Source organism: Hyperolius riggenbachi, chromosome 6 (genome assembly GCF_040937935.1).
Source record: "Hyperolius riggenbachi isolate aHypRig1 chromosome 6, aHypRig1.pri, whole genome shotgun sequence".
Classification (NCBI taxonomy): Eukaryota; Metazoa; Chordata; class Amphibia; order Anura; family Hyperoliidae; genus Hyperolius; species Hyperolius riggenbachi.
The window spans coordinates 363,380,677-363,393,461 of NC_090651.1; the positions used below are offsets into that span (position 1 = coordinate 363,380,677).

A 12,785-nucleotide genomic window follows, 5' to 3' on the forward strand; every position below is an offset into this window, starting at 1 on the left:
GAATAGATTTCTCATGTAAAAGGGGGTATCAGCTACTGTTGGGATAAAGTTCAATTCTTGGTCGGAGTTTCTCTTTAAGGAGACAGAATGAGCATTACCTCCCAACTTTTTTCTAGATGAGAAAGAGGGATACTTAAACCCCGCCCCATCACACCCCTGACCATGCCCCTGCCACACCCCTAGTCACACATACCATAATAATTTCATAAGAAAAATATGTTGTTTTATAATTCAAACCACGCTGGTCCTTTCTATCCTGGTTCATTTTCCTTTATATTAACATTTTATATTACTAATATATCAATTTAAAGGACGGGAATAAAGTTTAGAGTCAAACACATTTTTTAGTAGAGAAATATATATATTTACATAGAAAGAGGGACAAAGTCCTGAAAGAGGGACAAATGAGAAGGAAAGAGGGACAGAGGGACAGGGCTCCCAAAGAGGGACACTTGAGAGCTATGAGAATGAGGGATAAGGATGACCTGGAGGAACTGTGACTAATGTGTCATTATAGAATGACTGATGAGGAGGAAGACTGGGACTCACAGGATCTGCAGGGTCTGCGAGGGGGCGAAACTGTCTGTCTGGATTACGCTGAAACCACATCTCAGGAACGAGCTGCAACGGGAAACAAATACAATTATCTCATCACACACATACAACTGCAGTTATTATTTTCTCCATCCATAGGACTTACTAGAGCTGAGGAGAGGTGAATGATGACACAACGAGGCAGAGAAAGATCACAGGATAATACAAATAAGGGGCTTAAAGTGGACCTGAACTCTTGCACAGGACACAAGGAAAACACAGAGAAATCCCCCCTGTATGTATTTAGAGAGTTTAGCCTGTCTAATTCCCCCTCATCTGTGTCTAATCACAAGCTGTAATTTGATCTCTCAGCTGTGTCAGCTGGCTGCCTTGGCAGAGTAGCTAATCTGTAAACACAATGGGCCATATGCAATTCACTTTTTCACCTGAGTTTTCTCCTAGGTGATAATTTTAAACTTGTCAATAAAATGCATTTTAAGCCACCAGCAAGCAAGAAAATACTCAAAATAATTTTAATAGTACTTTCTCGCCTACTTTTTGGTACTTTTTTAGTTGAAAAGTGCCGAAAAGTTATTTTAAATTGAAGATGAAAAATTATCTCCTAGGAGAAAACTCGGGTGAAAAAGTGAATTGCATATGGCCCAGTGTGTTCAGATGAATGGACAGCCATCTGTACTATCGCTTAATGTCTTTTGCGCAATCACTGTGTTTTAATCCTGATTTTAACCGTTGCCTGCCCAGTGCTAAGCCGATCCTGAAAGTCGCCAAAAGCTGACAAATGCTTTGCCTGTGAGCTTGCAGAAAAGCATTTGGAATGAGGCTCCGGACTGCTGCACACAGCTGGTTTAGGTCCATTTGATTAAATTACTCAAAATGAGTTTGATATGACTTTTTTACATTCTTTTTAGTGTTTTTTTCAATTGCTAAGTGCTAAAAATTGCTTTTTAGATAAGCTTAAAAGTTATCTCACAGCCTCTTGTACCCACTGCCCTCCTTCACATACCCTGCAAATTTGGTGTTACTAGCACGTAAGGGGGGGCGTTGTTATTAACCGCTAAATTCTGCGGCTGTTGAAACATTTCCCACACTCAGAACGAGAACTTTAAAAATGAATTTTCTCAAAAAAAAAAAATGATGAAATGTTTCCCTCTTGTACCCACTGTCCTCCTCCACATACACTGCAAACTTTGTGTTTCCAGCACGTAAGATGCTTTGCTATTAACCGCTAAAGTCAGCGGCAGTTGAAACATTTCCCACACTCAGAACAAGAACTTTAAAATTAATTTTCTAAAGAACTAATATGTGTTTTTTGAAAAATATTTTTTCCTTTTGTACCCACTGTCCTCCTCCACGTACCCTGCTAATTTGGTGTTTCTAGCACATAAGGGTGCTTTGCTACTAACCGCTAAAATCAGCGGCAGTTGAAACATTTCCCACACTCAGAATGATAAATTTAAAATCAATTTTATCAATAACTATAAGTTCTTTTTGAAAAAAAAAAGTTTCCTCTTGTATCCCCTGTCCTCCTTCACATACCCTGCAAATTTGATGTTACTAGCACGTAAGGGGGCATTGTTATTAACAGCTAAATTCTGCGGCTGTTGAAACATTTCCCACACTCAGAACGAGAACTTTAAAATTAATTTTCTCAAAAACTATAAGGTCTTTTTGATTTTTTTCCTTTTGTACCCACTGTCCTCCTTCACATACCCTGCAAATTTGGTATTCCTAGCACATAAGGGGGCTTTGCTAATAACCGCTAAATTCGGCAGCCGTTCGCCTGCCATTTAAGTCTATGGAGCCCGCCGCGGACAGTCGCTTCTTGAACAATTGCGGTAAATTTGCATTTGCGAACTAAAAATGTGATGCTTCCTACATCAATATTAATAATTTCCCCCTTGGGGCCCGAATGTGGAAATCATTCAGTGTGGACAGCGGACAGGTAAAACATAACTGCACGGGGACCGGGGGTGGGGGTGGGACATAAAACACTAGAGGGTGACAGCGAACAGGGTTTCTGTCACGTTCGTCACTCATCCTGATATTTCCCACGATTACCACAATGCACCCGATCAAGCATGTTGGCCCAAGATTTTCCAGTATGTTGATCAACACGTGCGACCAATTTCGATTTGAAATTGGTCACATAGTCAATCGGACATGGTCTTGGCAGCACTCATTTTCATCCGGTTCAACTATAATTATCAAATCGAAAGATCGACTCGATCAGCCACCAAGTTGAGAGATGTATGGCCATCTTTACTCCTAACAACACCCCTAGTTTACTCCTAACCAAAAGAATTTAAAGAGACTCTGTAAAAAAAAAAAAAAAAAACATCCCCCGGGGGGTACTCACCTCAGTAGGGGGAAGCCGCTGGACCCTATTGAGGCTTCCCCCGTCCTCCTGTGTCCCATGTGGGTCTCGCTGCAGCCCCCGGAACACACAGGCGACAATTGTCGGGCTGTGCAATATTTACTTTTTGTGGCTCCAGCGGGGGCGCTGTTACGGCTCTTCTGCCTGGTCCGTTTTACTGCGCAGGTGCAGGAGACTTGCGCCTGCGCAGTAGAGCGGCCCGACGGAGATCGGCTATTTTCGCCTATCTCCGTGCAGAGAACTGATACTGCGCCTGCGCTGGAGCCCGGGAGGGAAATATTTACATCCCGGCTATTCCGGGAGGATTCTCTCCGCTGCCGTGGGACACAGGAGGACGGGGGAAGCCTCGATAGGATCCGGAGGCTTCCCCCACCCAGGTGAGTACCCCCCAGGGTTTTTTTTTGTTACAGTTCCTCTTTAAACAGGCCTGAACTCCGAACTTCCTCTCTGCTCTAAAAGATAAGCAACAGCATAATAACCTTTAAAGAAAAACGTTTCTTTTTTACAGCTGATAAAAATCCTGCAATAAATCTGCAGAGTGTCTGCTTCCTGCTTTTCATGGAAGCAGGCATAGGGTTAACAAATTAGCTGCTCTACCAAGGTATCCATCTGACACAGCTAAGAGATCAAATTACAACTAGTGATTAGTCACAGATGAGGGGGGATTAGACAGGCTAAACTCACTAAATACATACAGGGTGCATTTCTCTGTGTTTTCCTTCTGTCCTGTGCAAGAGTTCAGGTCCACTGTAAGTGAAGCATCCCCCTAATCGATCAGTATGCCAAAAGGTTGCCACTAACGGTAACATTTCTAGTGAAAAATCGTTCGAACAATCAGATAATTCTGATTGGATGTGATTGGATTGGTTGTAAATGATCTCTGTTGGTGGATACAGTCGATTACAAACGATTCGACTGAATTTTTGTTGAACCAAATTTTGGATTTCCCTGTTGGCTAACTTGGCTGTGATAGATAGGAAGCAAAGATTGTTTGTTGATGGTGTAATGGACGATTTATTAGGATATTTCGCTTCCAATAAGAATTAACTAATCGCTCAAATTATTTTTTTCTAGAAATTGGATGGTTTTGGCCACCTTAACCCACCTCTTTCCTCAAATCAATTTCCCTCCCTAACCCTGGTGGTGCATCATTGGGGGGAGGGGGGTAGCACTGGTTGACAAAGCTGGGGTGCCAAACTGGTCAGAAACGACCTCGTGTTGATACTATGTTAATCCAAAACAACAAAATAAATCAATAATATTAATAGTTTGTGCACCAGTTGTGAAAGCGGGACGAATGAGGAAGAATGAGGGACACAGGGGTGTGGCTCCAAAAATAACGATTGTCCCTCCAAAAAGGAACACATGGGAGCTGTGGACATGACTATGTCCTTCTGTCTGGTCTCCCTATGACCCGAATAGCCCCACTGCAGTCCATCAGGAATGTGGCAGCCAGAATTATCCACTCCTCCCATCGCTCCACCAGGGCCGCTCCCCTCCGTGAATCCCTCCACTGGCTTCCTATCCATCCAGAATCAGATTCAAGATATTGTGTCTGACCTACAAATCTGTCCACAAAACCTGCCCAACCTACATTTCTGATCTTACTCAGAGGTACACACCTAGCCGCTCACTCCGCTCTTCCAATGAACTTCGCCTAACCGCCCCCCGCATCACCCAGTCCCATGCACGCCTCCATGACTTCTCAAGAGCTGCTCCAACACTATGGAACTCCCTACCTCCACCCATTAGGGCAGCCCCCTCCTTCAACATCTTCAAGAAAGCCCTCAAAACTCACCTTTTCACTCTGGCCTACCACCCCTCACAATTGCTCTAAACCCACAGCTGAACTCTGGTCCCCTACCTTTCGTGTCCTTACCTCTCCCTCTAGATTGTAAGGCTTTGGGCCGGGTCCTCCTCCTTGTGTGCCCTACCTGATCTTGCACCTCCATTACTGTGAACCCATGCTATGCATCTGAGTGAACCTAACTTGCCTAATCTCCATGCTCCCCTCCAGTGACTGACTAAGCATTACCTGGTACTCATACTGTGCTGTGTGATCTGGTTTTCTTGTATTCCTGTATTGTCACATTGCTGTATGTCACCCCTAAATATTGTCTGCAACCTAAATTAATGTCCAGCCCTGCGTTATATGTTGGCGCTTTATAAATACAATAAATAATAATAATAATAATAATAATGACTACCTCCTATGTAAAACAGAAAATGACAGTGCTATAGAAATGACTAATAATGACAATAATATAATCCATTCTGCCACACGGTGGCGCTGTCCTACAACAAACCCTCCATTAGGTTACATCATGCTGGTTCTTCTGAACATTAGTAGAAAAGTCAGACTTCTTTCTTGAGGCAGCAATATTGTATCATCCCGACTCACTCCTTGCTTTTCTTGAGGAACTGTTTTACATTCCAATTGGTATCATCCTGATTTTAAACTTTTTTTTATACATATATGTTACGGCCAGAACCCGAAGTGGCCAACTTCCAGAGTCGTTCGTTGCAAGAAACAAGCAGAGCGGGGAGGCTGCAGACATTGCTTCTGCCAGCACCCGCCCTGCAGAAACAGCAGGATTCCCTGCCGCGACGAACGACTCTGGGGGGACCGGCTGCCAGTATTGTATAGGAGAGAGGCAGGGGGCAGGGAGAGGAGGCAGAGCCGAAGCCAGCGGCATATTCTGTTACATTGCCACCGGCTTAATTTAAAGGGACACTGTAGGGGGTGTCACAAGAGCCCTAGTGGCTGACCGCACTTAGCCTTCTAAACGGTGCCAGCGCACGGATCGTGCGAACTCTGGTCGCAGTCAATGCGCAGGAACCGTTAAGAATTGGCCGCGGACAACTCAGAAGGGAGCCTGTGAGACACGGGTGATTACAACTTCACCTACTGGTTCAGAGTAAACTGCCACCACCGCGGTTATCATGGGACCGTGGAGCCCACTAACTGACTGACTAATCCTGCGAATAAAACGGTTAAACACACGTTATTCTGTCTAGCCAACAACAAACAGTAGCGTATCTTCAGAGACCCGGGATCAGTTCTGTGTGTGCTGATAAGCAGGGTAGCGGAAAGTGAATGACTTGGAGAAAGTCGTTTATTCACGCAATATAAATAATTAATATATACAGACAATTATTAAAATCAACAATTATTAAAACAGTAATAGCCAGTATAAAAAATAAAAGAAGGGAGAAAAATACTTAGTTCCTGGAAAGATGTCCTTTTTGTGGGAAAACAGAGTTCTGGGTTTCAATTTGAGTTCAGAGTTCAGACCAGGTGGATGCCAGCATATCCTCAAGCTGGCATCTGATGAATTCAAGATGTTTCAGTGTGGAGGACACTGAGTTTGGGTCCTCTGCCATTCTTATGCCCCTGCTTCAGTAGGAGGGAGTGAGGGCGGGGAGCCATACACCCCCTTAGAAGATGAGATGAGCCCTCCCCTTGTACTGGGGCTAGAAATCATATCTACCCATATATGGGCTCTATCTCACAGAACCGTACAGGTCAGGGCAGATTTATTAACATTTTCAGGTCTGTCTCGATTTACCCAGCGCCCTGATACCAGACATGAGGGGTGGGACCCCTGTGGTATCATCAGGCACTTTCAAACTGCCTAACTGGCAGTCCTTACCTCAGAATGTTCTGAAACTTCCTCAGAACCAGCACCGGGGCTCATGCTACACTTCCCCCACGTTTGGCGAAGCTGCCATCTCAGGAACCCCAGAAATATAACAGATCTGGGAAGTTATGGATTTGCTATGAGACTCAGGTTATTCCCAGGCAAAGGCTCTTTGAAGTTTGGAGCAGCCAGCGAGGTGTCGCCTCCCCTGCTGGGAATGAGCCAGTGGGTCTGGCTTTTAGCCCAACTAGATTGCTTCTGCCATGGTGCTTGTCACCTCATACCTGATGGATGGGCCATCAGCACAGCTTGAAGCCAGGGACTCTCTGGGGCAGATTAGGCTCAGGCTCATTAGCATATCAAAAGAGCCATCCAGCCTTTAGGATGGTGCTCTCTTTGCTAAGAAAAGGACTTCAGCTGTCCCTACACACTCAACCCAGATTGTACCGATTTGAAGCGCAATCGATGCAGGGAATCGAGTGCGATTGCTTTTTCTTCACGGGCGGTTCCAGGACGCGCCTGCGGCCCCGCAACCGTCCGTGACAGCCCTCCCTGGGGAGAAGGCAGATAGACATTCATCAGCAAGATGTGTGTCGTTGCCGCTAACCTGCGAGATCTGATCTAGTTCCCCGTTGGCGTTCTGGGGTCGGCTGCCCGCTGCGTGTCGGCCAACCTGGCTGACGGGTCTCGGGTTGCCGGTGCGGCGGGAAAACCTATTGGAGCCTGTGGCTCGGTTTCCCTGGACCGGGCGCGGTCTGCTACCCTCAGGGTTGACCCGACATGGACCGTTCTGGACAGGGCGTTTGCGCCACTGCAGTCGGACGTGGTGTCTGCCGGGACTGCTGACAACGGGCAGTGGGTTGGTTAGGTCAACAGCCAGCCCACGCGACGTTCCCCAGCTAAGTGGCTGTGGACCTAAGGGAACCCCGCGGGGATCCCTGGACCTTCCCAGCTCCTGACAGACGGCACATGCTCTGCAGTAGTTTGCTACATCCCTGTTCATCCGGGGCCAATAAAACTGTTTCCGAATACCGGCAAGTGTCTTGCGGACCCCTGAGTGCCCTGTCAGAGGATTACCATGTGCGGATTTCAGCACATGTCCCCTGAACGCACTCGGGACCACAAGCCATTTGGTATTCGCGTGGGATCTACCTGTAGGGGGCTGTACAGACTCACTGTACAGTCTCCCACCTTCCCAGTACACCTTGAAAGCGGCCCCGTCTGCGAGGGGCTCAGCGGCTTGCTGCCTGAGCACCTTCAGGCTTGGGTCACTTTGTAGTGCGGCTGAGAATACGGCGCTGTCAGTTTCAGCCAACTGGCTCATGTCACACGAGGCCAGCGGCTGAAAGGTCTCATCCCTGTGGTCAGAGGAGGGGGAGGAGGCCGGAACCCCCTCCACCTGTTCTGAGCTCGGGTTCTGAGCAGTGCAGCTGCGCGGTACTGCTAGCACAGGTACACTGTCAGAATGGCACAGACGGACATTACTCAAATCATCATTGCATGCAGTAATGACATTGACAGGTATAGACATTTTTTCATTACAGACAGGTTGTACAGTAAACTCAGGTACAGTTACAGCATCATCACAACAGACAGTCTGTACATCAAACTCAGGTGCCTTTGAAGCAGGCACTATTGAACCTGGTACCCTTGAACTGGGCACATTCAACCCGCCTCCCCCTGGTGCTCCCCCAAGTGTATAAAGTACCTGGTGGTGGGCGGAGAGTCCGTCTCCTCCCGTGAGCGACAAGGCGGTCGTGGCAGGTTCATAGTAGGACACAAGCTTGCCCAAATCAGTCCCCAGCAACACAGGGACTGGGAGATCCTTCATAACCCCAACAACCCTTTCTTGGATTCCTCCCACTCCCCAATCCAGCTTCACTGTCGCGTGGGCTATGTGAAAAAGGGTGCCCTCTACTCCAGTAAGGGCAAGGGATCGGCTGGAGCTGATGCTCTCCTTTGGCACAAGATGTGAGTGAACTAACGTGATGTCAGCTCCGGTGTCTCGAAATCCGGTGACAACTTTGCCGTTCACTCTAACAAGTTGCTGCTGGTCGGTTCGGTCGCGGATTTCCTTTCCGCGGGCAAACAGGACAAAATCTGATGATCCAGGCTGTGGTTCGCTGGCGGGTTGCCTCTGCTGTGGGTGAGGTACAGGTGATGCAGATGATCCAGGTGCTGGTGGTGTCTGTCTCCGCTCCGGACAGTCGAATTTCATGTGTCCGGGCTGGCGGCAGTAGTGACAGGTGACCTCTCAGGCGTTGCAGGCCTGGGTGCAGCAGCTGCGCTGGGTGGCCTCTGTGGCGGACGGCTCACAGGGGCAGGAGGGTCTGCCGAGGTATTGGGCTGACCTCCTCTCCAGCTGGATGGGACAGTTCTGCGGGTATCAGCCACCCGGGTAGTTGCAAAAGTCTCAGCAAGGTCTGCAGCGACAGTGGCTGAAGCCGGCCTGCGTTCTAACACAAACTGTCGTACATCAGCAGGGCAAATGTTCAGAAATTGTTCCAGGACTATCAAGTCCTCCAGGACATCATAAGACCCTTTGGTGAGGCCTAGTGTCCACTGGCGGAGTGTGGTGAGCAAGCTGCTGGCCACATCTCGGTACGAATCAGAAGACTTTTTCTGCCAGGTCCTAAACTTTTTCCGATAGGCTTCTGGCGTCAGCTGGTACTTAGTAATGATAGCGTCTTTTATAGCAGCATAATCATTATCCTTCTCCGCAGGCAATTCTGCGAAGGCATCAAGCGCTTTGTAGCGCAGCAAAGGTGTCAGATGTCTGGCCCACTGGTCTTGGGACAGACGATACTGACGGCATGCTTTTTCAAAAGACCGCAAAAACAAGTCAATGTCTGTGTCTTTTTCAATATTAGCAAATTTAAATTTTGCACTTACGGGTGGTGCAGCTCCTTCAGCAGGGAGGCTGGGCGGTGAACTCCGGCTGGCCTGTTGAACCTTTGCCATGTTGAGCTCATGCTGTCGTCTCTCCCGCGCCTCTGCAGATTGGCGCTCCCGTTCTCACTCCCGCATTTGGCGCTCTTCACGCATGTACTGCAGGTACTTGTCCAGGTCAGTGTCCATCAGCTTTTGTAATGCCTGCTGCATTAGCGGATCAGTACAAACGGACAGTCCAGTACTGGCCGGTTCCAGGCGAGTACTTTCAGAAACTCTGGGATTGGGGTCCACACTGACATTCTCCTGCGTAACTGTTGATGCAGGGCCCTCAGGATGCACAACCTCTGTACGGTCAGGAGTCTCAGTCTCTGGTTCCCCTTGCCTTGAGTCAGATGGGTCAGCGTCTACCTCAGCAGACACATCCAGCTCCTGCAGTTGCTGGGTATCCCATTGAAACAATTCCGTTACCAGGTCCCCTTGTTTCTTGCGGCCGACATCAATGCCTTTCTCTTGGCAAAGATTTTGCAGGTCCGCCAGGCACATTTTCTTGTAGTTCCCGGACATTTCCACGCCAAATAAAATAAAACTTTTGGGGAGGGGTACTGGCTACACAGTCTCTCTGTATATATAAAAAATATATTGCCTTCCAGCTACACCAACGAATTAGCGCTAGCGCTATCGCAGATACTTTCAGCACAACACAGGTCCCAACCGCTGCCTAACACTGTCACAAGAGCCCTAGTGGCTGACCGCACTTAGCCTTCTAAACGGTGCCAGCGCACGGATCGTGCGAACTCTGGTCGCAGTCAATGCGCAGGAACCGTTAAGAATTGGCCGCGGACAACTCAGAAGGGAGCCTGTGAGACACGGGTGATTACAACTTCACCTACTGGTTCAGAGTAAACTGCCACCACCGCGGTTATCATGGGACCGTGGAGCCCACTAACTGACTGACTAATCCTGCGAATAAAACGGTTAAACACACATTATTCTGTCTAGCCAACAACAAACAAACAGTAGCGTATCTTCAGAGACCCGGGATCAGTTCTGTGTGTGCTGATAAGCAGGGTAGCGGAAAGTGAATGACTTGGAGAAAGTCGTTTATTCACGCAATATAAATAATTAATATATACAGACAATTATTAAAATCAACAATTATTAAAACAGTAATAGCCAGTATAAAAAATAAAAGAAGGGAGAAAAATACTTAGTTCCTGGAAAGATGTCCTTTTTGTGGGAAAACAGAGTTCTGGGTTTCAATTTGAGTTCAGAGTTCAGACCAGGTGGATGCCAGCATATCCTCAAGCTGGCATCTGATGAATTCAAGATGTTTCAGTGTGGAGGACACTGAGTTTGGGTCCTCTGCCATTCTTATGCCCCTGCTTCAGTAGGAGGGAGTGAGGGCGGGGAGCCATACACCCCCTTAGAAGATGAGATGAGCCCTCCCCTTGTACTGGGGCTAGAAATCATATCTACCCATATATGGGCTCTATCTCACAGAACTGTACAGGTCAGGGCAGATTTATTAACATTTTCAGGTCTGTCTCGATTTACCCAGCGCCCTGATACCAGACATGAGGGGTGGGACCCCTGTGGTATCATCAGGCACTTTCAAACTGCCTAACTGGCAGTCCTTACCTCAGAATGTTCTGAAACTTCCTCAGAACCAGCACCGGGGCTCATGCTACACTTCCCCCACGTTTGGCGAAGCTGCCATCTCAGGAACCCCAGAAATATGACAGATCTGGGAAGTTATGGATTTGCTATGAGACTCAGGTTATTCCCAGGCAAAGGCTCTTTGAAGTTTGGAGCAGCCAGCGAGGTGTCGCCTCCCCTGCTGGGAATGAGCCAGTGGGTCTGGCTTTTAGCCCAACTAGATTGCTTCTGCCATGGTGCTTGTCACCTCATACCTGATGGATGGGCCATCAGCACAGCTTGAAGCCAGGGACTCTCTTGGGCAGATTAGGCTCAGGCTCATTAGCATATCAAAAGAGCCATCCAGCCTTTAGGATGGTGCTCTCTTTGCTAAGAAAAGGACTTCAGCTGTCCCTACACACTCAACCCAGATTGTACCGATTTGAAGCGCAATCGATGCAGGGAATCGAGTGCGATTGCTTTTTCTTCACGGGCGGTTCCAGGACGCGCCTGCGGCCCCGCAACCGTCCGTGACAGGGGGGTCAGGGGAAAATGAGTTGAACTTACCCGGGGCTTCTAATGGTCCCCCGCAGACATCCGGTGTTGGCGCAGCCACTCACCGATGCTCCGGCCCCGCGTCCGGTTCACTTCTGGAATTTCAGACTTTAAAGTCTGAAAACCACTGCGCCTGCGTTGCCATGCCCTCCTCCCGCTGATGTCACCAGGAGCGTACTGCGCAGACCCATTGTGGTCTGTGTCTGCGCAGTATGCTCCTGGTGACATCAGCGGGAGCGAGGACATGACAACGCAGGCGCAGTGGTTTTCACACTTTAAAGTCTGAAATTCCAGAAGTGAACCAGAGGCGGGGCCGGAGCATCGGTGAATGGCTGCGTGGGCACAGGATGTCTGCGGGGGACCATTAGAAGCCCCGGGTAAGTTCAACTCATTTTCCCCCGACCCCCTACAGTATCCCTTTAATAATAATAATAATTGGAACATTTGTATAGCGCTTTTCTCCTGTCGGACTCAAAGCGCTCAAGAGCTGCAGCCACTGGGACGCGCTCAGGAGGCCACCCTGCAGTGTTAGGGAGTCTTGCCTTGAACTCCTTACTGAATAGGTACTTGACCTAGCCAGGATTCAAACCCTGGTCTCCCATGTCAAAGGCAGAGCCCTTAACCAGTACACTATCCAGCCACTGCCAACACTTTAATTTAATTAACTCACTTTTGATACATTTGGCCGCAGATAGACAGCCAGAAAATACATGAATCATTTAATTTCTAACATTGGCCGCAGCAGCCGGCCACGTCGCGTTTTGGCCGACCAGATCCCGAAGTGGCCAGACTTTGGGTTCTGGCTGTAAACATATATATTTTAATGTGATACTTAAAGGTAACCTAAAGTGAGAAGGATATGTTTTTTTTTTTCCTTTTGAAATAATACCAATTGCCTGGCTCTCCTGCTGATCCTGTGTCTCTAATACTTTTAGCCACAGCCCCTGAACAAGCATGCAGATCAGGTGCTCTGACTGAAGTCAGACTGGATTAGCTGCATGCTTGTTTCAGGTGTGTGATTCAGCCACTACTGCAGCCAAAGAGATCAGCAGGACTGCCAGGCAACCGGTATTCTTTAGAAGGAAACATCCATATCCCTTCTCAGTTAAGGTTCCCTTTAACCACTTGAGGAC

The 12,785-nt window shown here is 48.1% G+C and overlaps 1 protein-coding gene across 3 annotated transcripts in view; it reads right to left on the reverse strand.

The window, feature by feature from the left end:
- Positions 1 to 12,785, reverse strand: part of LOC137521908 (leucine-rich glioma-inactivated protein 1-like) — an 85,562-nt gene that overhangs the window by 23,285 nt on the left and 49,492 nt on the right. For all 3 annotated transcript variants that reach the window (XM_068241786.1, XM_068241784.1, XM_068241785.1), the window contains exon 3: positions 550 to 621. In XM_068241786.1, coding sequence (XP_068097887.1) covers positions 550 to 621 — 72 coding nt within the window. The remainder of the gene's footprint in view (positions 1 to 549; positions 622 to 12,785) is intronic.